Source organism: Ambystoma mexicanum, chromosome 2p (assembly GCF_040938575.1).
Source record: "Ambystoma mexicanum isolate Mex_15411 chromosome 2p, UKY_AmexF1_1, whole genome shotgun sequence".
NCBI lineage: Eukaryota > Metazoa > Chordata > Amphibia > Caudata > Ambystomatidae > Ambystoma > Ambystoma mexicanum.
The window spans coordinates 1,158,420,709-1,158,448,351 of NC_090923.1; the positions used below are offsets into that span (position 1 = coordinate 1,158,420,709).

The 27,643-nt window shown below is 46.1% G+C and overlaps 1 protein-coding gene across 1 annotated transcript in view; it reads left to right on the plus strand.

Annotated features, from left to right (window-relative positions):
- The window catches only part of GPKOW (G-patch domain and KOW motifs), a 458,842-nt gene that overhangs the window by 188,939 nt on the left and 242,260 nt on the right, over window positions 1-27,643 (plus strand). Inside the window, exon 6 of the mRNA XM_069645285.1 lies at window positions 4,968-5,100. Within this exon, the coding sequence (XP_069501386.1) occupies window positions 4,968-5,100 (133 nt within the window). The remainder of the gene's footprint in view (window positions 1-4,967; window positions 5,101-27,643) is intronic.

Below are 27,643 nucleotides of genomic sequence, written 5' to 3' on the forward strand. Positions count from 1 at the left end.
GCAATGGATCCACAGATATCCTTGTTGGGTGATCCTGGTGGCCCCGTATTGGGCCAGACAAGTGTGGTTCTCCGATCTACTTCACCTCTCAGTGGCAGAACCAATGAGGTTCCAGAAGATCCCCAACCTTCTGGCTCAGGAGAAAGGGACCGTTTGGCATCACGACCCGGACAACCTCAGTCTGACAGCCTGGCTCCTGATTTCGCCGAGTTTGGCGCGTTAGCGATTCCAGCGGATTGTCGTCGTATTTTGCAAGCTGCAAGGGCACCTTCCACGAACACTTTCTACACATACAAATGGAAAAGGTTCTGCATATGGTGCGCTGGTCAACCAGGTCTGGTCCCGTGGGCGATCACACCGGAACAACTTCTACCATACTTGTTGCTCCTGGCAAATAACGGCATCTGTTTCATCCATAAAGGTGCATCTAGCTGCCATCTCGAGATTTACTCGGAAGAGACATTCCACTCCACTGTTCAGTGACCGCCTAGTTAAACACTTCCTTAAAGGGTTGTTTCGAACCTTTCCTCCCAAGAAGAAATGTCCTCCGATCTGGAGTCTGAACCTGGTCTTGGCAGCCCTGATGAAACCCCCTTTTGAACCAATGTCATCGACATCATTAAAATGTTTGTCTTGGAATTTGGCTTTCCTGGTGGCTATTACTTCTGCTCGTCGCCTGTCGGAAATACAAGCTCTAGTGATCGACCCTCCGTATTTGAGGTTTTTTAGTAATAAAGTTGTGCTGGCCACTAACCCGCATTTCATACCTAAAGTACCTTCCATGTTCCATAAACACGCTTCTATAGTGTTGCCTATATTCTTTCCAACACTGTCTTCAGTGGCAGAGAAGACTCTCCATACATTGGACGTGAAAAGAGCTTTGAAATTTTATCTCCATTGCACTCAAAGCTTCAGAGACACGAGACAACTCTTCGTAGCTTATGGTCCTGCGGCTCGGGGTAAAGCGATTTCAAAACAAGGACTATCCAGATGGGTGTCTTCGGCCATTTCTTATTGTCATTCCAAGGCCGGAAAGCCGCTAGAAAAGCATCCAAGGGCCCATTCGACGAGATCTACATCGTCGTCGACGGCTTTGTGGTCTGGAATCCCGCTGGGGGATATCTGCCAGGCGGCTTCCTGGTCGGTACCACACACGTTTACCCGACATTACTGTCTCGCACAGCAACATGCTGAGGATACACAGATGGGGCGGGCAGTGCTACGTCACCTGTTCCAGTAAGGTAAGCCACAAGTGGGGTTGCATCCTTCGGCAACTATGCTTTAAAGTGTCGTGTCTTTTACGGTTAACATGCTATAATGTAATGTGTTGCCATAGTAAGTGGGCACTGTGATTGTTGTGATGTTGGTTTGCATACACACCTCCAATGTTGGGGGATACTGCTATACAATCTATTCTAAGCATGTGAATCCATGAAAGATCCAATGCTGGAGAAGGGAATAGTTTCTTACCTGTAACTCCATTTCTCCAGCATTGGTATCTTTCATGGATTCACATGCGCCCGCCGGCCTCCCCTGAGCATGCAAACCAGAGATCCCCCCATAATACTTTGGGGGCTGAAATCTGAGGGAGCCGAGGGGGCGGAGCTATATATACCCCTACGTCCTAGTGGCGCCGTCTTGCGCGGCCCAAAAAGACATAGATAGTACACAAAAGTGTCGGAATTTTTCCTATGGAAAATGTCTATATAACTTACCGAGGATTCCCAGCCTGACGACGGGGAATATTCTAAGCATGTGAATCCATGAAAGATACCAATGCTGGAGAAATGGAGTTACAGGTAAGAAACTATTCCCTTCCAAGCCGTGCATCCATCACTTTTTCATTTGACTACTCTCCTCTCCAGAATGACATTTTTGTTAATACCAACCTTATTTTTCACTTGTACTCAAATGGGTAATACAGCAGAACATATATTTTTAATGTAATTTGTAAGGGTCCCCAGTCAGTTTATGCACCTTCTGCAGAAATCTTTGTGCAAGCAACATCACCTGTCATTTATTGTTTAATATAACCATTTTATTAATCATGATGTGGAAAACCGCCATATTTCGACAAAAAATAAACATACTTTAAATTACAGAAACCAACTTTGTGATTTTAGGTTTGAGAAAATAGTTGTTGGCATCCTTCTAGAGTAAGTGTGATCGCTCACTTAGCAGTGTGAATGGTGTTAGGGAGATGTATCATTTGGTTGCTTCATCCCTTCTCCTAGTGAGACCACATCACTTTTTGCTGGACTTCTGGGCCCTTGAATGGACTCTTGAATGAGTGGAGCCTTTTCCAATCATTCATTCTTCTGGGCTCTATCGTTTGGAACTCTATTTTTTGTAGTTTACCTATCCTATGGAGTCTATTTTTCTCCATAGCTCTTAAAGGCATCTGTATTTTACTATTGGAGCACACAGCTCCTTATGGGCAGTGTTGCTGGGGACCCCTACGGTCCTCCTTTGAGATTATTTCCTCTATCCTAGAGTAACTACAGTTCTAGATACTTCGTATCTCTCCTAAAACTTCATAGGTTGATAGATTGGAACACACCACCTTAAGTGGAGTGCCAAAGGGATACCTCGTACCCCCCTTTCTCTGCTCCTGTGACTTTTTTGTAATGTAGACAATCTCCTACTATTGTGTAATTTTTGTACCACAGGCTATGTCCATAGCCCCGGTAGTGCACAATAGGGGCAGCCAAGTTCCAACTTTTTTCACCATTACTAGCTTAGTTCTTTGTTGGCCTTTCTTCTACCATTCTGGGAGGGGGAGGCATGTGTCTGCGTTTTGCCTTTGGCAGGAACCCTTGGGTGTCCCCGCCTAGGCTCCATAGTGTCTGAGCAGGCAGGAAGTGGGGGAAGAGTTTTCCACCCCCCTTTCCTTCGTGTGTGACAGATGAATTCCGAAAATGACTCCTTCCCTTTGACTGATGGAAATAACCGGTCCCAAGACTAACTTTGATTTAAGCCATCTCCCAAGGGCCTTTGAGTTTCCAGAGCTGCGGAACCCCAATACCAAGAGATCTGCTGCCCATTTTCAGTGCATCATTGTGGGGAGGCCAAATCCGTGCAAATCTTTGCTGAGCCCTCAGATCCAACTCGCCCAGACCCCCTCATCGGAGTGCAGGACTACAGGAAGTGAAGATTGACCAGGCGAATCGCGTCCTTTATTGGTGCTGCAGAAAAGGCGCCAAAACCGTTGAGTGACTAAAGAAGTTGATGAGAACCAGGCCAGAGGTGCTCCCTCGAGACTGCTGCTGAGAGATCACGTCCATTGTCTTGCCTTCAGTCATCAGACCAAGGAATCCAGGTAACGGGTCCAGAGCTGCTACATCTATGAGCATCCACCACAAACGTTTCCTTCAAACCTAAGTTACTGTGGGAAAAAGGTATTGTTTACATTATTCCATAAAGTTGCGCCAGAGAGTTGGAGTGCACAAAGATGTGTCCAGGGCAACTCCCTCTTACCTCTGACTGAAGCCGCTGCTTGTGTCCCTTTAGCAAGCCTTTTAACAGAATCTCCAACGTTGGTTAAGTCTTCTTGTATCTTCTTTCCTAGAGACTAGAAATTATCCACAGGAACTTTTTATTTCTGCTGCTATTCAAGACTTAAGCCTCTCCGAACAGCCTTTTAGCTAGGTTTGCGTTTTTAACTTTAAAAGACTTGCTGTGCAGAGAAACTCCCTCTAGAACCTGAAACTCTGCTGGGATAACACTAACCAACTGTTTTCCTTCCTAAAATCACTATCGTATATGTGTATGTAGACTAAATACAATCACCATATTACTTTGTGGGTGCGTGTCATTACTGAAAGAATTGTCAAATTCCTGCAATCATCGTATGCGTTCAGCAACTACCAACTAAGAAGTGACCCTTTGAAAGTATTGAAAAGTATACCTATGTGTGTTGGTTTATCGTGCTAAGTATCTAACAGTGAATCTTGTGTAAATATAATCTATATATTAATATACATTTATGCGTTTCTTTGATGCACATTACTGACTGGGTCCAGTGTACTTACCTTCAGCTCACATCTTCCTCTTAAGATGAGCCTGACTGCTCTGCCACTCTACCAAGGTCTCTGAGTATTACAGACTGACACTAAGAGTTGGGGGATCTACAAACCACTGGGATAGCTTACTAATGTCTTACCTCCAAGTGGAACTTCAGGAAAATTCCCTAAACAAAAGATCCCTTCCATCTCCCTTGGCATTTGTGCTTTCGTGGCTCTGGGGCATGGATCATTGTCCAGGGCAAGCAAACCAATCCTGTTTGGGCCTCCTTCAGTGCAGCCACTCAGAATGCTAATCTCTCTGATGTTGATGCTGCACGTTTAGAGCGAAATCCCCCACTTAACCCCAATGCCCCCACTCCCTCGAGTCCTACTGGTAATGCCTCCTTTCTAGGTGTGTCGGGGGGGGGGGGGCGTGGTCTGGCCCCCTTACTGGAGCCGGTCCTGAGGCAATGCGTTTAATAGGATCTGAATCTCAACACACCATGATAGTGCTTCCCAGCCGATGCTCTAATCCTTGTGAAAATCCTGTCTGACTTGCTTGGTAACTCATCCGCACTCATATGGTGTTCCCGTTCCCATTAATGTTATAAAGAGAGCAGTCCATCCATCCACTGCTTTTGGATATACAGAGGGAATTACTACCTAGCATTTCTATTGTATAAAGTCCAGGTTTCACTCCTAACATTTCCGGCTCCTGCCCTCTACTGAAAATACATAGGTGGCATCAGCCCCCATTCCACCCTGCCCTGATGAAATACAGCATGTGCTACACTGTCCAGTGCTGCCTGGCTGTGGTTTGCTATAGGATTCTATTCAGTGCAATTAGGTCATCGCCAGGACCCTGCTCTATGTTCCATCATATATTGATCATTTCTCAATTTTGAGCATCTGTGGTGGAATCTTTTATTTTTTTTGATTAATCTGTGTGTTGTTTTCTTGCAGGTGGAGGGAGTAGACCCTGACAACGCCCGTGCCATGGTTAAGCTTGCTATTGGTGGGAAGGTTGTGACTGTAACACAGTACTCCCTCCGATTGGTCAGCAAAAAAGAATTTGAGAAAAACAGCAAAGACCTAAGTAAGTAATTTGAGGGGACCTGAGAGGCGGCTGTCGGCAGAACCAGCTAAAGTGAGCTTTTAATTTCCGTGATAATAGGTCTGTCACTCCTCTGCCTCTTGGCTGCCATTTGTCATCTATCAGCTGTTTCCTTAGTATCCTAAGATCTAATCCCTTTTTTGTTTGTTAAACATTCCAATAAAATACATTTTCATGAAAAACCAACTCCATGCAAGTATCTGTAACCAAAAATACACCCATGAGTGCATGGAAAACTCCCCAAAACTTAAAAAACGAAATGGCTTCAATAAAAGGTGATGTCCTAACTCACCAATGTTGCATCAGAATGTATAATTGTTGAATGCCAGAAAAGTTGCGCTTATCCAAATTGGAACTGATCGTACATAAAGAAATCTAGAAGTAACATAAGGGACATGACTGTATAGAAAACGGCAAGGCGCCAATGTTTACCGATTTTTGAAATGCAGAAATTACGTCACGCATCACGTACGCGTATCGTCAGCTGCACAGTATAAGAATTAAGAAAAAATGGCTTCTGCGAGAGAAAGCACGTGGAAGCCAGACGCGGACAGGGTGTCCCTCCCAAGACACCCAGACTGAAGCAAGCAAGCAATACCAACAGATAAAATCAAATTCAGGGAAACCCGGTGGGGCAATGTAAGATCCATTTACAATAAGACCAATATTAGGAAGAGCCCAATAATAGACTTGATGTTATAATCACATGTTATTTGCAGGTTCATGACATTAATGAAACGCTGCGCATTAATAAATGCTTCAACAGACAATATTTGAACATTTATTGTGATAACTGGTGAGTCATTTATAATTCTCATTATGATGCACTTCACTAGCAAAGTTATTGAATTTAGACCAATCACATATTCACTTTGAGTTTAAGGAGTATTGGAAGGCCCAAAACCATTAGAATAGACTGAAATCAAGGTATGTGTACAAGCAGGTAGTCCTGGTACATTCATTATACATATTAATTGCAGGTTGAGGAGACTAGAGTAATATGGAACAATGACCAATGAATCTTCAGACAATATTTGAATATTAATTGTGACAATTGGTGAGTTAAGGGTATTTCTCCTTATGTATTATATTCATAAGAACATTGGATGCTGAAATATGTAGATTGATTATAGAAACGATTTCAGTTTAGAAAATTAGAAGACTTTGAGAACAACACATTGATCACTCCAATGAGCAGGTGGATTGGTGTTAGAGAGTGTGTGAACACTTTTGGTGAAAGAACTATCCACAATTAAGCCAATTGATTTCAAGCCTAGTTACATATATTATCGCAACAGAGGTGAAAGGGTTCTGGTGCACATTTCTAACCACTGTTCAATAGATGCCAAGGATATTGGCAATCTGGGAATAGGAGCTGTGTGTGTGTGTGTGTGTACACACTCATGACCACTAAATAATGGAGAACATGTGGTCCATTTCAGTAATAATGGGCTTATAATTAGACCTTGATTTGAGGTGCATGGTATGCGCAGAAATTATTTGTGTGACATTGGCCCTCATTACGACCTTGGCGGAGAACCATGGTGCAATTAGCACCATGGTCCATGGCGCTAAGCTGCCAACTCCGCCATGGGGGTTGACGGACTTACCGCCCCATTCCGAGGTTGGCAGGGCGGTAAGTCCCCAATCCCCAGTTACCCTTCCCCATTCCCATTTCTGGCCCCATAGGGCATAATGGGAGTGGGGAAGGCGTTAATTACGCCACCGTAAATTACGGTGGCGTAATTAACAACAAGGTCCCGTAGCGCCATGGATTTTTCCGCCTGCAAAAAGCAGGCGTAAAAATCACCATGGCGCTACGGGAACTCGTACTCAGGCGGTAAGGGGCGCCATGGTTTACGCCGGCGTAAACCCCTTACCGCCTGGGTCGTAATGAGGGCCATTAGCTATTACGTTCAGGTATTAACTTCACAAACATATAGTAATCATCCCAATAATTGATATTGTTTGTGTTTTCTTTCTTTCTTGTTGTTTCTTGATCTTTGTTTAAAATTCCCTCGCTCCCTGCTCATTCTTCCATACTATATGTTGCAATGTTATTGCATTATTTTCTTTGATGTAATTTTTTGATACACATTTTGTGAATGGAATGTAATATGGTCTGTCTTGGTATTATGTTATGATGGTTACTGTATTTGACATTAGATTTATTGAGAAAACGTTAGCCCATGGTTTGCCTTGACAAGGTCACCGTATAGGTCAGAACATGTGTCGGTGAGGGCACTCTGTGTAATTACTTTGGAAAATAAAGACTAGATTTGTGTTGAAAATTTGATATAACATCTCTGACGCCTTATCAATGTTGTTAAATTAGAATATTGTAAGTGTATATGACGAGGATCATTTTGGACTTTGAATTCTGAAATTATAGGTGCAGTACACCAATTCCAATTTGGAAAAGCGCAACTTTTTCAACAATTTTTATTCTCATTTAGGCAGGGGTCTAGCCTAATAAACAGAATTTGCAGCAATACAGTTAACCATAGTATCTACTATCTTTAACCCAATGGCCCATATTGGCCTGGACAAGCTCCACCTAGAGTACTAGCATTAGAATGTACTTGCTCTAATCTTTGAAATGTGCTCACAGTCTCATGAATTTCTTTATTTTGTATTTATTCAATTTTTATATAGCGCTTTACGCCAAAGTGCTATATAAAATTTCTTTACCCGATATACTTTATTGTAAATCTATTCTGATAAAATGACAAACTAATCCTTGCGCCATGCTCTATTTCATACTGATCTACCACTCACCGGGACAATCTAAAACATTTGTAGCTTCTTTTCACGATACTGTTGCCAATCTGCTAGCAATGTATCAAGACCAAATTATTTTGGGAGATTTTTTCCCCTTAAAGTCCCACAACCTTATTAATCGGGACCTATTAAACCTGGAAGAACTATTTGCAGGCCCCACACTTGTGTGTGACTCAGAATGGACTTACTTATTTCTTTGTTCAGATCCAAACGGTAACCCCTCTTCCAGATTCTCGGTCAAATCAATAAAACTATTATTAATCTTTTCATTTTATGCAAGCTGCCACCCACAAGTACACCTAATTAGTTCTGCTGCTAGAAATAAGCAGATAAAGACTTCTCCAGGATTGGATGTTTCATAGGTTCACATGCTGTTTGAATATTCTCCATCACTCGGCTGAGACTAGTCTGTAACATTAATGCAGTTTACATTTAAATTTAAAAATGCAGTCACTTTAGCGTTCACTCAGTCATTTTGTATCTTATTGCCCCTCAGCCAATATGGAGAGAATCCCTTTGCTCCACCCCTGGAGGCCATCTTCTGATTTTATTTTTATTTTTTTTATTTCCCACAGGGTCAAGTGTTGGGGGGAGTCTTCTTCATTCGATGATCTACACATTTTTTCCTTTCATTGCATCACTTGTTTTGATATTTTTAGAAATAATCCATTCAGCTCTTCCCTACTGTGGTGCCATAATACACACATGGGAGACTGCCACCGAAGGCCGGGGACATCACCCGACCATCCTGGAGCTCTGGCTGGCCTGTGGTACAACTTCTCCCCCAACGGGTAGCCCTGGCAGTGTGCCAATACCTCCCCGGAGGGAAAAGCTGTAACGCAGCCCAGCCAGAACTCCAGGACGGTTGGAGGTGATGTCCCCGGCCTTGGGTATCCGTCTCCCATGTGGGTCTACCATCTTCAAGCTCAGCGGTAGTCCCTGGGAGACCCGGCAGGGTCTCTATCTTTTCCCGGAGGGAGAAGCTGTACCGCAGGCCAGCCAGAGCTCCAGGATAGTCAGGGGGTGGGGCGGTGGTGATGTCATGTCCCTGGCCTTGGGCAGCTGTCTCCCATGTGGGTTGACCATCCCCAAGCCCAGCGGCAGTTACAGGGAGCCCCAGCAAGGTCCATGACCTTTCCCGAAGGTAAAAGCTGTAATGCAGGCCAGCCAGAACTCCAGGATGGTCGGAGGTGATGCCTCCGGCCTTGGGTGCCTGTCTCCCATGTGGGTCGACAGTCTCCAAGTCCAGTGGCAATTCGGGGAGCCCCGGCAGGGTCCCCATTCCTCCCCAGAGGTGAAATTTGCTTGCGGACGGTCAACCCACATGGGAGGCCAGGGATATCACCCCCCACCTTCCTGGAGCTCTGGCTGGGCTGCGTTACAGCTTTTCCCACAGGGGGGGGGGAAAACTGTAACGCAGCTCAGCCAGAAATCCAGGACGGTTAGGGGGGATGTCCCCGGCCTTGGGCATTCTTTTCCCAAGTGGGTCTACCATCCCGAGCACAGCGGCAGTACCAGTGAGCCCCTGCAGGGTCCCTGTCCTTTCCCAGAGGGAAAAGCTGTAACACAGGCCAGCCGGAGCTCCATGAAGGTGGGGGGTGATGTCCCTGGCCTCCCATGTGGGTTGACCATCCCCAAGCCCAGCAGCAGTTCCAGGGAGCCCCGGCAGGGTCCCTGTCCTTTCCCAGAGGGAAAAGCTGTAACGCATACCAGCCAGAACTCCAGGATGGTCAGAGGTGATGCCTGTCTCCCATGTGGGTCGACGGTCCCATCCATCCGATGTTCCGGGAAGCCCCGGCAGTGTCCCCGTGCCTCTCCGGAGGTGAAATCTGTAACGCAGCACAGCCAGAGGTGCAGCCTGGGCTTGCGGACAGTCAACCCACATGGGAGACAGCCGCTCCCAGGGAAACACCAGGGAAACGCCAAGTTCTGCTGGCATGGGGAGCAATTTGTGGCCTGACTCTGCAATTGTGTCCCAGCCCACCAAAATACCTCCCCAGATTGCCCACTCCTGCCAACAACAATCCAGCCCCAGTCCCACCCACCCCACTGACAATGGGCCATAACCGTAGAATAATAAAAAAAAACTACTCACATAACGTTGCAGCTCCTCGCATAAAAAACCTTGTAAACAAAACAAAAAACATTAATTCACTACTGCCAGCCCAGCAAAAACAAATCATAACTATCGCGCTCCGATCACCGCCCCCCTTTCAAGCTGTCCATGGTGGTCTAGTGACCCTCACACCTCAGTAAAAACACATTTGCCCCTTCCTAGGGGCAGATTGCCAGATTGCATTAGCAATCTGCCCTCATGGAGGGCTACATGAGATGCCCCCCATCCATTTGGGGTGGGGAGGTAAGGGCTACCCCCCTTTCCATTGCAAAGTCCCCTGGTGGTCTAGTGTGCCACCCACCCCCACAACTACCCCACCCAAAAAACATGTTTTTATTATTTTGTTTTGCCCCTGCCCTGGTTTGGGGGGGAACCCCCTTTCCATCATAAAGTTCCCTGGTGGACCTCCCCCACCCCCACCCCAAATGGATGGGGGGCCCTCTCATGTACCCCTTCCTACGGGCAGATTGCACTGCCCCCAGGGAGGGCTACATAAGAAGACCCCCCCCCCATCTATTTGGGATGGGGGGAGAGTGCCTCCTCCTTTCCATTCCAAACTTCCATGGTGGTTTAGTGTGCCTCCCACCCCCCCCCCCACAACAACCGCACCAAAACATGTTTTTTTTTTGTTTGTTGCTCCTTCCCAAGGGGCAGATGGGCACATGACTGTGCCCCTCTGCTCCGAGGGAGTTCAGAGGGGGCACCCCCTTTCCATTGCAAAGTTCCCTGGTGGCCCTCTCCCTCCAAACCCAAATGGATGGGGGGCATCTCATGTAGCCCTCCCTGGGGGCAGATTGCATCTCATGTATATTGCACTAGCAATCTACCCCCAGGAAGGGCTACATGAGATCTCCCCATCCATTTGGGGTGGGGGGGGGAGAGGGCCACCCACCTTTCCACTACAAACATCACTGGTGGTTTATGTTGCTGCCCACCCCCCACCAAAAGCATGTTTTCTTTTTTTGTTTTTTATTATTTGTTTGGCCCGTCCCTAGCGGCAGATGGAACCATTAGTGTGACCATCTGCCCCATGCTTTGCGGCCGGGGGGGGGGCAGCTTACATAGTAAGCAGCACCCTCACCCCCCCTCCCCCTCCGACCCCCCACTTCAAAAGGGATTTCTGGTGGACTAGTGGTATGGCTGGTCGCGGATCGAGCAATCCGCGCCCAGCAATGCTTTAAGGAAGGTATCGTTGGAAAGGAGAGTCTCCCCTATCCAACAACACCTCCTTCGATCTCAACGGCACAATAATGCCGGAGATCGAGGGAGAGGAACGTGGAAACCTACCTTCTCTTTCACCGCAGCAACCAAAAATGGCTTCAGCTGTGAAATGTACTTTCATTTTCACTTCAGCGCACACTACGCACACTGATGTGAAACTAAAGGAAATCCAACCCCCGGACCGTGATCACATAGCCCGGGGGTTGGATTTTAGTTTTGTGCGATTGCACAAAGTGGAGTGCCAAAAAGGACGAGCTATCTCGTCCTTTGTACCTCAAACGTAGTGCTAAGGACGAGATAGCTCATCCTTGGCACTCAGGTGGTTAAAACAACCGTCGAAATGCACTCATTCAGAAACTAGTATTTCGGGGCAACTCTGTACATCGCAAAAACGCAGTCACTATACTGAGCCCTCTTCACCTTTGTCACAAGCTTTACATTCTAGTCCTACACATCAGCCTGAAGAGGTAATGTGCCCTTTTCATGAAACGCCTAAAACCGGTTCTTGGACAGAGAGATTTCAGCAAACTATAGACATAGTCTCATTCTTTGTTTCTTTTATGGAGAAATATTCACTTAATCAAAAACAGATTGAACTAATGCAAGGCGAGCCTCCCTCTAAATCCTTTAGATTACAGATGGATGCCCTTTTACAGCCCCATGATGCAAAGCTTACAGAAGAGGTCATTGATTTAGATCAGGATATGATGAAGATCCATACGGTGGGGATCAATATTGAGGTGATGATCTTTACAATGAGGAGGACACATTTTTAATTCCTTCACCTACAGATGGGGACCAACCTATAGCCGACTCTCTGTATATGATCACATTTTATACAGCGATGTGCTTAAAAAAGTAGCAGACCACTTAAAAAGTCAGACACAAGATGACCCACAAGATCAATATTTTGTTGATGAGATACCAGAGGAAAAGACCTCAATTTGCAGTTCATTCCTCTGCTTCAGTCGGTGTCCAAAAGAATAAAACTTTCTTTAGAAACACCTTCTCTCACCAGGGCTGTCAATCCCGACTGGAAAAACCTTTTCACCAAATTCAGCTGCATATCAAGTACATAGTGATAACAATACCATTCTTCTTTCCAGCTTTAATAGAGCACTCTGGGACGAGGGACAGTCACAGCTGGACTCAGTTCCTAAACCTCTACGCACTCACATTTTGAAAACAGTATCCGTGGGAAAACAAGTGGCTAACAATATTATAAAATTAAATCTAGATGCCGCTAACAATACGGGTAGAATTGTAGCAAAAGGCACAATACTAAAGCGCCATGCTTGGTTTTAACAATCTGGGTTTAAGCTGGAGGCTCAAGCAACCTTACTTAATATGCATGTTTAAGATAACATGTTGTTTGGAAAGGCGGTAGATGACGCCTTGGCAACTGCGAAAAAAGAGCATGAGACTCTGAAACCCTTAAATCAGTGTGCTTTTAACACACGTAGGTTTTTACGAGGACAAACATATCCACGTGCATCACAATCCACCTTTAACTAAGCAACATCATCCCTTTGGCATTCCACATCATCACAAACGCAGCCCTTTCAAACTACCTATCAAAGGGGCTCCAGTCGAGGTAGAGGTTGCTCTAGAGCAGCAGCCGCTAAAGGCTCCCCTACCCAAACACAGTGATAATTCAGTTCATGGGAGGGAATCGCCTCAGACAAGTGGGTACATACACCGTGACCAGGGGGTACTCTATAGAGTTCCTCACGAACAGCACAAGTATCCATCAAGGCAGCAAAGGATGTCACCAGAACATCAACCAATTCTACAAGAGGACATTCAAATTCTGCTACAGAAAAGAGCAATAGAGTTGGTCCCTCCTCACTAGGGAAACAAGGGTATTTATTAAACTTATGTCCTTGTTCCAAAAAAGGATGTAACTAAGCGCCCTGTGTTAGACCTTCATCCAGCAAACACGTATGTCAAACCGCAAAAGTTTTGAATGACTACCCTTCAGGAAGTAATCCTGCTCTTAAAACAGGGGGATTACATGGCAACACTTGATATGAAGGATGCATACTTTCATATTTCAATGTTGCCAGCCCACAGGAAATACTCATTACCAGTTCAAGGTGGTCCCCTTTGGCGTATCCTCAGCGCTAAGAGTGTTCACCAAACTACTCGCAGTGGCACCTGCCCACCTACGCAGACAGTCTATTTCTGTGTACCATTATCGCGACGACTGACTAATAACAGTTAAGACACCTCCGAGATGTCATCAAAACACCTAAGAGACAATCAACCGGCTTTTCAGTCTAGGATTCTCAATGAAAAAAAAAGTCTTGTTGCAAGTCAAACAAAACAGTTTCTTGGGGCCAAAATTCAGACAAGATGCTTTAGTCTTCCCCTCCAATGAGAGGGTACAACATTTCCTACAACAGATTCCACATTATGTAGCCAGTCGTCGGATATCCGTACGGAAAGCCATGCGCTTCCGAGGGAGGATGACTTCCTGCATTTACATAGTATCTCATCCCCTAATGCGCATGCGTCCAATGCAACAGTGGCTTGCAAAACAATGGTCGCAGACAAGCTGTCAGTGGGACAATCTAGTGTTCGTTGCACAGAAGCTAGTTCATTCCCTGGAGTGGTGGACAAAGGAGAATCTTCTGCAGGGAAAATCATTTACCACCCCGCAGTAGAAGTCTCTCTTAACACAGACACATTGCTGTTAGGGTGGGAAAGCCCATCTCCTCAATCACACTGCTCCTGGCAGATGGTCACAATCACTGACAAAGAAGCACATCAATCTTCTAGAATTGTTAGCCGTGTTCAAAGCACTGCAAGCCTTTCAACACCTTCTTCAGGGGAAAACAGTCCTAATGCTAACAGACAGCCCAACAGGCATGTTTTACATAAACAAGCATGGGGGAACACATTCTCCAGGCCTGTCCAAACTAGCACAGAACATATGGAATTGGGCATTGAAACGCGACATGTTCCTTTTGTCCCAACCCGTTCCAGGGGAACACAACTGCCTAGCTGATGTCCTAAGCAGAGACTTGCAGCTTCCATCCGAACACAAATGGCAGGTACACAAATACATTACAGACAATGCCCAGACTATGCGTCTAGGAACCCCCAAAGGTACCCCCAAACAGGGTCCAAGGGGAATGCTCTGTGGATTAATTGGTCAGGGAGATTTGCTTCCGCTCCCCCCGCCCCCCGCAACACCTGTTCTCAACAAGATCATCCACAAAATGCACCAAGCACCAGTCAAACTCATTCCGAAAGCTCCAATGTGGGCATGTGTCAGGTACTGTTAGGATACAGTGACATAATCTGAGACATTAGGTCTGGGGAAAATTAGTATAGAAAGGTTTTTGGAAGCTATTATGAGTTTAATTTTAAAACAGCCAATTTTGCCCTTAACATTCATTGCAGTCTATGGAGAATGCCCCAAGCCAAGATGGAGGTCCTCAGTCTAAGTTCTGATTGGCTGGTGATTGTTTATAGGGAAGACAATGAACATTCTAAACTGCCTTTCATCGTCTTTGCCCAGCTGAGAGGTCGCGTATTAAGCTGCTCCTGCTTAACTTGTTCAGGGGTTTCAAGTTTCAAGCGGTCGAGCGGCTTATTTGGAAAAGCAAACAAGAATCTTGCGGAGATTCATTTTGGCACTGAACAGGAGTAAGAAGATTTCGAGTTATCCAAGAAAAAAGAAAGGTTTCAAAGACTCTCCACAAGATAAGTTCTTTTAAAACTCAAGACTCTTTCTATAATGTCATTGTAGAAGATTTAATCTGATTTTCAAGTTCATATGAAAAATATTTACTAAGAACTTTATTGCTGTCGCATGTTTGGCTTTGTTACGCTACGTTTTCTATCAAGCGCATGGTTTTTCCGTTAACAGAAGCCTGCGCGTGAGAGACTTCGCTTGAGTATCTAGCGCGAGCTCTTTGGTGTCGCGTGATACTCTTGTGCGTGTGTTTTTTACCCGCGGTTGAACTTCAGCGCGTGTGCTCGCATATTGGATTAAGCGCGTGTGGATTTTTACCCGCGGTTTGTCGTCAGCGCGTGTGCTCGCATATTGGACTAAGCGCGTGTGGATTTTTACCCGCGGTTTGTCGTCAGCGCGTGTGCTCGCATATTGGATTAAGCGCGTGTGGATTTTTACCCGCGGTTTGTCGTCAGCGCGTGTGCTCGCATATTGGACTAAGCGCGTGTGGATTTTTACCCGCGGTTTGTCGTCAGCGCGTGTGCTCGCATCTTGGACTAAGCGCGTGTGGATTTTTACCCGCGGTTTGTCGTCAGCGCGTGTGCTCGCATCTTGGACTAAGCGCGTGTGGATTTTTACCCGCGGTTTGTCGTCAGCGCGTGTGTTCGCATCCTGGACTAAGCGCGTGTGGATTTTTACCCGCGGTTGAACTTCAGCGCGTGTGCGTGCTTTCGTTTAATCGCGTGTGGATTTTTTCTGTGGTTTAATCTACAGCGCTTCAACGATCTTCACTCAGTTTGGATCCCTATGCGAGTTCAAGAGATTTCTACGTGAGATTTTTGACGCAAGTTTCAAGAACTGTTAATTTAAGTAAAAACACTCTAAAAAGAAATTTATAAGAAGAAATATAAATGCTTTCCAGAAACACTAGAACTTCCATTTACTTTTAATGAACTTAAGACTTTGTTCAAGCTTCTTGAGTTTAAAGAAGATTACCTGCAAAGTTAATTTCACATTCATGGACCTACTAAGAAGGCTGAATGATCGTTGAGATTCAAGTCAACTAGTAAGGAAGTCTAGTCAGCTTATCACTTCTCTGGGCATATTGTAGAGAAGTTCCAGGTATGGTTTTTACTTTATTTGGTAAAGGATATTGATACTTAAGGTTAGTATAGTGCCTCATGAATAACAAGGTTTATTATATGTTTGTTTTACCACAGGTGAAGAACCAGCTAGTCTTAGCTTCCAGCCTGGTGTTTGTTAATTTGTCCCTTCCCCCTTTCCCCTGGAAGTGAGGTAAACTGAGCAGTTTATAGTATCAGCTCAGAGTGCCACATTTTGGGTGGATTGTCGGGGGCTCAGCAGCTTCTGCAGACACCAGGATCTCAGCCTGACAGCATGTCAGCCATGGTTCTCACACCTGCTCACAATGTCCCTTTGCTCACCAGTGAAACTTCAATGCCCGTACAACTTAGGGGACAGTTTATCACCTGTGCCTTCAAACACTGAACCTGGCAGCATGGCTCCTGAAATCCAAGAGTTTGGTCATCTCAACTAAAGATGTATGGACATCCTTAAACAGGCACGCAGGTGGCGCACGGATATGGAAGTCCTCAGTGTGAGCTCCCGTTTCGTAGCCCCAAGAAGTGGATTGAGCCCCCACTTTTGCCCCCCCACCCCTCCGGGTGTACAAATTGGAGCATTGTGGCATGATACGGTCCCCCATCTGCTGAGCGTAAAAAGGAATGACCTTCCCCCCGGAAAAGCCAGCTGCTTTGGACCCCCCTCCACCCTGGTGCACGTGAGAGTGGGGAGAACGGCGGTGCCCCACGGAGCATCAAGAAACTCTGCTGCGGGACTACATGAGGCGGGGTCTGGGGCCCGTCCGGAACCCACTGCCGCCCCCCCCCCCCCACAGCCTCAAGGGAGCGGGAGATTAAAGCAGGTGAGAGGCAGCGCGGGGATAGGCATCTGCATCCCGCCGGCCCCCGACCGCATGGGGACCAGGCTGCAGGCCTGCCCCTTGAAAGTGTTCCGAGGCCCGGCACCTCGCCCCGAGCCCCTGCGGCCCCCCAGCGTGCGCCTGCTCCGGTCCTAGTGCCCGGAGGGCATCCAAGCCCCAGAGAGGAGACGGCAGTGCAAAAGAGCTGGGAACTCTGCGCCGACCCAAGAGGGGGCCCCCGCCCCAAGCAATCTAGCAGGCCACGCGTAGGCAAAGTGTAGAGTGGCCGCGCTTTGCGCTCAACCTCACCCCAGAAGCGGGAAATACCCACGGTAAGCAGGGACAAGGAATCTACTGTCCCAGCCCACACCCCTTCATCTCCACACCACGCAACTTTATAAACAGAGTCCCTAAAAAGCACCAGTGGGCCTCCTAACGTATTCAAATGGCTCCTACTGACGGAACACCCGCACAGTGACAAGTGAACAGTGAAGCCCAGCGAACCGCGAGGTGCCTCAGACCCGCGTACAGCAGAGGTGGGCGGAACAACCCCCAGCAATACCCCAACACCTAAGACTACAATAAAGAGGCCTCCCCCGGACCCTGGCACAAAGTGCTCCCCGCATGAAAAAATCTCAACAGCAAATACGAGTAAAACGGGGGAACCCCTGCTACATTAAAGGCAGGTCAGGGGGTTGGGCCCCCGAATCCGGAGCATGTACCCTTCTCCGAACGGACGCCAGTATGCGGTTCTCAGGAACACAGAACTAGGAACCTGCTCATAACTATACTGAATTGGATCTGGGTGACCTGACCTTCAAATAAAGAAATAAACAGCACCCTGACCACCCTGAAATCACGCACAAGTCATCCTGAACTCTGAGAGGCCCCCAGAGGTTCACCCAGCTTGTTAAATGGAAATCATACCAGACAGAGGGTAAGGCCCCTGGAAACAGGGCGAGTGCCTCTTCCTACCACATGGACACAGCACTTATACGCCGCCAACTTCCCAGCAGTACGTTCCCGATGCCCTAACTCGACGCCAAAGTCAACCCGCCACTGCCAAAAAAGTACCAGCCCACACAACCTGTAACGGGATAGTACAGAGGGTAAGGCCCCCAAAACAGGGGCGTGTGCCTCCTCTGCCTGCCGCAACGAACGATTCACGACAGCGACAAGGAATATTGACCAACTGAACCCACCGCCAAAGAACCATATGGACATCAGGCACAAATTGGCACCCTTCGCTTACACCTCCATCCTGCATACAACCACTGAGTCCACGATGTCGAACAGCATTACTGCGGGGAACGATCGTGCCGCTGCAACAAAAGGTGATATTGCTGCCTTGCTCGGGGAAATTAAAAACCTGGGCACCAATATAGGGGGTAAGATAGAATCACCCAAAGGCTGGACAGCATGGAAGATAGGCTTGAAGGAGTAGAGCAACCAGGCCTCCATTGACACCCTAGAGGTGCAACTCGATCAGAGACTGTCAGAACTGGAACATAGGGAGGAAGAGTTCCAACTCGAGCTCGATGACTTGGAAAACAGAGAACGACGGAACAACTTGCGCATCTTTGGGATCCCAGAAAGAGAAGGTGAAACAGAGGCCGACCTGAAGGCAACGCTCCACAATATTATCAAACTCCTCGTATCTGACAATGTTGTAGACGAATCGATGACGGAAAGAATCCACAGTCGGTGGCCCTCCGCGAGGTCCACGATCAATTCTCGCCCGATTTCATCGATTTCGAGCCAAACCCGAATCCTCGAAAAAGCCAGAAGATGTGAAGCGATCACGCTGGGAGGAGCCCAAATTACGATATATCAGAATCTCTCCTCCTTAACATTAGCCCTCAGAAAGATGTGTGGTCCCCTCACAAGGAAACTCAAGGAGAAGAAAGCCCGATATAGGTGGGGCTACCCCTTCTCGCTTACATTTGAATACAAAGGAACTAAATTAAGACTGCGATCTGAGAAAGAAATAAAGAAATGCATCTCCGACCTCCTCAGCCCCCAGGAAGAGGGTGACAATCAAGGAGAAGCGCAAAGAGAAGATCGAGGATGGCGAATCCAAGGCACCAGGAGAAAGAAAGTAAAGGGATCACAAAAGTTCCAGAGAGGTAACCTCTCCCCAGAGGGGGGCAATCGAACTAATTGACTCCGGTAAGATGAAGCTACATATCTTAATTGTCAATGCTTTGAGGGACGTTAAGATGTACATAGTTCCAAGACGGTAATGAAGAAATTCAGGGGGGAACCAAAGAAGGGCTCAATTAAAATAGAGAGGCAGCAACCGAACAAGGGGCATGAAGTAACGGCCCCCACAGGTGGTTAGATGCCGACTCAGTGCGGTCAACCGTGTCCATTCGGACGCCATCAACAGGGAATGGGAGGAGGGAGAGGGTCGGGTCGGGAGACGTCTAAAAGAGGGGAAGGGGTCAGAGCAGCACCTATCGCACTTCAAAACGACCAATGCAGCGCACAGTCTAAGATAAATGAACAACATTGATCACACAACGGAAGGCACCTTCCTATGACCCTGAGAAATGGCTTCAATCACTGACGAAGGGAAGACTGCCCTTCTAAGGGTAGGGGCACTCAACGTAAAAGGGCTCAACTCACCGACGAAACGATCACTTGTAGCCAGAGAATTTCGCAGGGCCAAAATTGACATTCTCCTTTTGCAGAAAACGAAATACATGAGGGGGGGAAGAACGAAGGATCCTGGGGAAATGCATGGGAACGGAATTCTGCAGCTCCGGTCCACTGAGAAAAGGTGGCGTGGGTATTCTCATTAGAAAGGGGATAGAATTTGTATTCAACAAGACATGGTCTGATGTAGAGGAACGAGCCTTACTCATTACGGGTCTCATAGGCAAAGTGGATGTGACCATTGCAACCCTTTACTCCCCAAACACAGGACAAGCTAGATTCCTTACCAAAGTGATTCCTAAGATTCTATTTGAAGCAACAGGCCACATCATCTTGGGTGGGGACTTTAATCAGTGGGCGGATCCTGCCAGGGATCGGAAACCCGGCAAACCCACTGCGAAACAACTGAACTGAACAGGGCAGAGCAGACTGAATTGGCAAGAATGATGGAAATGTATTACATGAGCGATGCGTGGAGGGACCTCCATCCCGAGGAACAAGGCTATACCTTTTACTCAACCCCCATAGCACCCTAACCCAATTGACTATATATACCTATCCAAAGAGCTTGCTGAAGTAACATCACATTCAGAGATTACACCAATCTCCTGGTCCGACCATGACATGGTGCTCACAGACATGCAATGGGTGAATTTACCGACTAAGAGTGGGAAATGGCGCTGCAATCAGAGCCTCTGGAAAGACGCAGTTTTCAAGGAGGAACTGGAAACCGAAATCTTTCAATTTCTTGAAACGAATAACAATGGAGAAGTGTCGAAACAAACGGTGTGGGAGGCGGGAAAGGCCACATGGAGAGGGATTCTAATAAGAGAAGGATCGACAAAGAAGAGGGAGCGAAATATTATCTAACAAAGACTACAAACTGAAATTCGTCAACTAGAGGACGATATCGGGAGGGGAGCAGAGATCGATGATGTGAAAATGAATAAAGCAAGAGGGAAAAGAAACAATTGAAATTATTAGAACACGAACAGATAGTCCGAAAACTAAGATTCCTAAAACAAACATTCTAAGAAAAGGGAGACAAGGCAGACGCACTATTAGCAGCCAGACTTCGTGAACAGAGGGCGTAGCAGAGGGTTTTAGAAATCACTGAGGATGCCCCCACCACCTCAATTTGTCCCATAATCCAAGAAAGCTTTGCCAATTTCTATGAAACCCTCTACTCTTCGGAAACTGATCCTGAACATTCAGAGATAGATACCTACTTATCCTCCATAAACATACCCCAAATACCACTTCCAGATGTTGAAATACTAGAATCCTCCATAACTGAACAGGAAGTCCAGGCGGCAATAAAAAGACTAACAATAGGCAAATCCCCGGGGGAAAATGGCTATACAGCCGGATTCTATAAAACATTTTCCACATCACTAACACCTTTCCTAACGGCACTCTTTAAAGAAATAATGGACTCTGGGAAACCACCAGACTCATTCACTAAAGCATTGATCACAGTTATCCCCAAAGGTGGAAGAGACCCCACAAAATGCGGATCATATAACCCTATCTCCCTACTCAACCTTGACGCGAAAATCTATACGAGCGTCCTGGCCACAAGGCTAGAAACACTGATGCCACAACTCATACACCCTGACCAAGTCGGGTTTATATTGGGGAGACAGGGAGTTGATACAATGCGCATAACATTACACCGTATTCATGCCTCCCAAACCATGTCCAATGACCCGGTCCTGCTTTCCATTGACGCAGAGAAGGCTTTTGATAGGGTGGAATGGGGATTTCTGAAAGCAGTACTACGCAAAGTAGGGATGGGCCCAAGGTTTAGAAAGGCAATACACGCGGTATACACAGACCCCAAGGCGTCGATATTCGTAAATGGCGAATACTCTAGATGGTTCAACTTGAAACGTGGAACCCGCCAGGGATGCCCTCTCTCTGCTATTCTCTTCGCACTTTCTTTAGAACCCCTAGCAATAACAATGAGGGCGGACCCCACATTAGAGGGTATTCAATTGGGACCAATGGAATACAAAGTAGCTCTTTATGCGGATGACATCCTCCTCCATATTACTAACCCTGTAACCTCCGTTCCCAGAGCCCTCTTCCTGTTGGAAGAATATGGGAAACTCTCAGGATTCAAGGTAAACAAGGCCAAGTCCACACTTTTCCCCCTAAAAGGACAAAAAGACTCAAATGCCACCAAGTTCTCTACACTGGGCCTTAAAATCGAACACTCAAAACTACAATACTTGGGGATACAAATAACTAGAGATTTGAATGACCTATATGAGGCGAACTCCCTCCCTCCCCCCTTTGTTACAACATTTCCGGGCTGACCTGAAAAGATGGGACAAACTTACAATCTCATGGCTGGGACGCCTTAATGCGATTTTAAAATGGTATCCCTCCCCCGGTTCCTATACCCCTTCCAAATGTTACCCATCAGGATCCCGAACAGTTTCTTCGTAGACACCAAAAGAACCATTCTTAACTTCCTTTGGCAAGGGAAGAAAGCGAGAATTCCGTACAAAACCTTAATACTCCCAAAAGATAAGGGCGGGGTTGGGCTCCCTAATATACAGAAATACTACGAAACCTCTCAACTTAGAATACTGATTCCCCATTTGCGCAACCACACAAACACCCAATGGGTCAATATGGACAATCACTACTTCTCACCAGCTACAGTATCTGAATGGCTCTGGTCCCCCAAGAAGAGAATTCGTAGAAAACTTAAGGAACACCCGATACTGAGCACTATATGGGATATTTGGACACAGGGTAAAAATATGCAAAACATCACCACATGGCCTGCTCCTCTCAGCCACCTATGGTCCCCTGGGATCAACGATCACATTCCAAACGTAGGAAGGTTCCAGGCATGGTATGAAGCCAGCTTAGAGAGAGTAGGACAACTACGAAAAAAGGACTCCTTCATATCACTCCCCGACCATATACAAATAAAGGGCATCCTGACAAGACCTATGTGGAAGCCCAAACTGGTGAGACCTCACGCCTTTTGAGAAGATACTAGACTCTAGAACAGAAATGAAAGGCCTAATATCAGCAATGTACAAGAAGATAATAGGGGGTGGAGGCGGGTCCACGGATTCCTTGAAAGACAGATCGGGAAATGACTTCGGTGAACAAATCACCCCGGACCTGTGGGACACAATAGGCCAAGCGGCGACACACATCCATCTCGAATCAATATAAACTACATGCGATCATATTGCTACACAGATGGCAATACGACCCCGTTAGAGACTCCAAAATGTTTCAAACAACAAGCCCAAAATGCTGGAGGGGATGCGGCGAAGACGCAGACTACTGGCACATGTGGTGGGGGTGCACGCAAATAAGTCTTCTGGAATGAGGTCCTGGGCTGGATTAAAGAGATCAACGGTATTGCCAGAACAACTGATCCTTACCTGATATTATTCAGTCTTGAGAAGGACGAAGATGAATGGGTCAGGGTAAGAGACCTCGCCCCGCAATTACTCTTGGCGGCTCGAGCAACACTGGTCATGAATTGGAAGTCTGCGTCAGTCCCCACCAAAAGTGAATGGATCAATGTTTCCACCAATTTATGTATAATGGAACACATAACCGCATTGTTGCACGGCAAATCAGCACGGATTGAGGCCTTATGGTTGGGCTTCAAGAATAAATACCTCCCCAATGGACTCTTCCGTAATAGAAATGACACTCGCAAAGGCGATGGACAAGAAGACCTAAAAATAGGCGTCTAGGTATTGCTTTCGAAAACCCGTTCTCTGGGAGTGTTCCCTACAAAATACCCAGATGTGACCCTCAGCTGTAATCTGCTGCATTGACTAAGCTATGAACTGCATGACCCACAGAGGGCAGGGGGGAGGCAAAAAGGGGGAGGGGAAAGCCTGTTCTCTAAGACAAACCAACTAAGACCAACGCACCTGTTAGGTGTGCTGAAAATGTCTTTTTCTTCATATTCTATGTATCACTTTTGGTTTGTTGTGCAACTACGAGCTTTGAAATACCTGATGTAACATGACTCTCAATTGTAAAACTAATAAAAGCAAATTTACAAAAAAAAAACAGGCACACAAACCTAATAACATACAGTGCTACTACAATAAATCTAAACCGTTTGTTATTTGGTGCAAAGCTCAAGACATCAGTCCAATTGATTGCTCTCCCTTACGCATTGTTTTCCGTTTGCTTTTCCTGTTGGATTCAGGGTTAATATTCAACTCTCTTAAGGTCCATCTAGTTGCACTATCTGCATACCCATCAATCTAATGTTTGTTTTTTTTTTTTTTAATTATTTTTATTAGGTTTTCCATTATTACATACAAGCAAGCCTGAACCCCCCCCCCCCCCCCCTCACCCTCGCCACCATCCCTCCACCCACCCCCAGGATCGCAGTTTCTTTTATAGATCTTGCACGTAGGCATCCACTTCAATTTCACATTTACATTTCACAGTAGAATTAGTCTCTAATATTTACTTAATGTCCAGCAAACCAATGTTCTATGGGCACCATTGTATCACAAAGTCTCCTCTTAGATATTCAAAAAATCCCCCAATCCTTCTTGAACACTTGCAGCTCCCCTTGGATCCTATAAGTTATCCATTCCATTGAGAGTATTTCCCAGAGTTCGTGCACCCAAAGCAATATCGACAGGGATGGGTGGGGTTCAGTATTTTTCCAATTTTGTGCCAGCACTAACCATGCTGCTATCACCATGCACATTATGGCCTTCTTTGTTGATTTAGGTTTTGGTTTAGACTGGGGCCTAACAGTCCATACATAATTTCCCCCGTTGACATGGAACTGGCCCCCGGATGCATACTCCCATTTGTTTCCGGACTTCATCCCAAAATCCTTTAATCTTAGGACATCCCCACCAAATGTGATTCCAGTCTCCGCCCTCCTCCCAACCCCGCCAACATTTCATTGAGACCGGTTTGTACATTTTATGCAACCTTTGAGGCGTATAATGCCATTGCATCATTACTTTATACCACATTTCCCTTAACTGTAGTGAGCGAGTTAGTTTTGGAATATTTCTTCACAGATTTTCCCATTGTTCTTGTGATATTACCTCCCCTAACGAGGAATCCCCCCTACCCCCAACCCCGGGATGTTTGGTTTGGCCATATAGCACTGGGATTACATGCTAGTAATATTTGATATAACTGGGACACCAAAGGTCTGTCTCCCGTGTGTGTAGTAATATATGTTTCAAACTGTGTCAACGGCCTACATGCAGCTTGTCTGTTTTCTGGGTGCATTAACCAATGCCTCAACTGGCTATATTCAAATCTGCCCATCTCTTTTAAGCTTAAATCATTCCTACAAAGTTCAAAAGTCATATCTCCTTCACTGACCATATCTACTCATTTTACACAACACTTAACTCTTCCATCGGCTAAAGGCCCCCTTAATCAATCCCTGCGAGAATTGGGGATTTTTGAATATAGGAATGAAAGGTGAGGGGTGAGATAAGTAACCTTTCTTCAGATATCGAACCCTAATGTCACATGTCGTTCTCAGTACTACACTTCTGCAAGTGCTAGGTGGCCTGTCCTTATCTGGTAGCCATAGCAGACCAGCCAGTGATACTCCTGCTACTGCCCTATCCATACCTGTCCACATTGTCTCGCCACTATTGGTGAACCATTTGTGAATCGCCCACAGCTGAGCCACTTCGTAGTACTTCAGTTAGTTCGGTAGGCCCAAACCTCCTTTGTCACTAGGGGATACCAACACCTCAAAGGAAACCCTTGATTGTTTGTTTAGCCAAATACATCATAGTGTTGACCGTTTTAAAGAAAGCGTTACGGAATTGGGAGGGCTTGAAACAAATAAAGCAATCTAGGTAGTATTACCATTTTGATCGTGTTTATGTGCCCCTACCAGGACACTTTAAGGGGGGGGGGGCATTGATTAACCTTTTTCATTTTTTGCAAACACTCCAAATAATTTGCCTTATATAGCTGGCTAACTGTTTTTGTCAGTTTCACCCCCAAGTACATTATCTCCTTCCAAGCCACTCGAAATGGGGAGAACATGTGCATATTTAGTGTCTGTTCCTTTGAGAGACCCAACCCCATAAGTTCGAATTTTGTCATGTTGATTTTTAGGCCTGACATTTTCTCCTGTTCTTCCAATGTTTTAACTAGTTCCGGGATTGAGGTCTCCGGTTCCGTCAACGTCATCAGCATATCATCTTCATGTGCTGCTATCTTGTGCATTTCTCCCCCAAAGGTAATCCCCTTTATAGCATTATTTTGTCAAATTGCAAATAACAGGGGTTCTAAGTATATTGCATATAGTATAGGGGAAAGAGGGCAAACCTGCCTCGTCCCCCTCCATATATGTATAACTTTTGATAAGTTTAAATTAATCGAGAGACTCATTACAGGATTTTTATAATTGACCTCCACCTTCTGTATAAATTTGGCGCCAAAACCCAAATGTCTCAATGTCTCGAAGAGATGTCCACTCTACTCTATCGAATGCTTTCTCAGCATCTAACGACATCAGCGTTGCAGGTACCTTTTTAATCTCCACTTTCTCTAACAAGTTCACCACCCTTCTTGTACTATCCCACGTTTGCCTCCCCGTTATAAATCCGGATTGATCATGCCCTATCACTCTGTTTTATCCCGTTAACATGGCGGTTCATATTTTGTTGTTTCAACTGCCTTGCTAATATTTTATCAGATTTGTTAGCTTTAACATATTAGCGTTGCTTTACATTAAGTAGAGATTGCACCGCCTCTTTGTTTGAAGTACCTCTAGCTGTTTCCTAGCCTCCTTCAATTTGTTATACCCCTCCCTACTTTGTTTCACCTCCAGCTCCCCTTGAGCCTTGAGTAAAGTGCCCTCCCATTCTCTTTCCAGGGCATCCCTTTGTTTGGATCTTATCGCCTAAAGCTGAATCATTTCGCCTCTGATCACAGCTTTAAAGGCATCCCATACATTATTCAGTGTCGCCTCCCCTGCGGTATTGACTTGAAAATATTCCTTCATTTTCCCTCTCAAAATTTCATGTGAGACTGCATCCTGCACCACTTCCAGGTTGAGCGACCAGGACCATAGCCTATTACCCAATTTCCAACCCTGCAAAAAAACTTTAATGGGAGCGTGATCAGACATAGATATCGGATCTATTTCCATATTTGGAAGTGCCCCTATTATTCCAGGAGTACCCCACACATAGTCAATCCTTGAAAAGGTAGGGTGGACTTGTGAAAAGCATGTACATCCGTTCTCATTCCCTTTCTTAACCCTCCATAAGTATTATAGAGCCATATTCCCAAATCTCTCTCACAAAGCAAGCAAAGGGCCATGACTCCCTTACTCAACCTGTGTGCGCTCCTGTCCCTCCCAGGATCATACGCTAAGTTGAAATCCCCTGTCGACTATAATTCGCCCTCTGCAAATCATTCTAACTTCTCCAGTGTTACATGCAAAAACTCTTCCTGTTCCTGGTTCGGAACATACACTGTGGCTAGAGTCATGGCCCTGCCCCCCATAGTAATTTTTTCTTAACTCCCAACATGTCCCTAAACCCAGTCATAACCCCCACTTGTTCCCTTTCCATTAGTCTGATAATTCTGCAAAAAATGGCTCCACCAAAATGTCGATTTGTCTGCCTTCTGAATATGGGTTTCTTGAAGCATAACAATATCAGCACCTCCCCTCTTCAATTGCATCTCCAGTTTTTTTCTCTTCATGTGGGTGTTTAAACCTCTTACATTATGGGATAATATTTTTATTTCTGCCATTCAAACATTTTACATGATCTCTATATAATCTATGTAATAAGAAACGCCAACCAAACCTCTTCCAACCAGTGGTGAGCCTGATCCCTCCTCATCCCAACTCACCCCCCCCAACCCCTTCGCCCACTCCCCCCCCAACACACCGGTCTCCCATATTCTGGATCTGGAGCTGACGTCCTATGACTTCTCCCAATTATTCTTGAGAGCCAGCCCACGTTTATACCCAAAATTAACTGTTTGAGAGCTAACCTCTCTTTGATTCCAATACCTAACCCATCTCTCGAGCCGTGCCCGACCCATCACCTCATTGACCAGCCTTGCACCTCCCTACCACAACGCCCCTTTTCTTTTTTTCTTCCCCTCA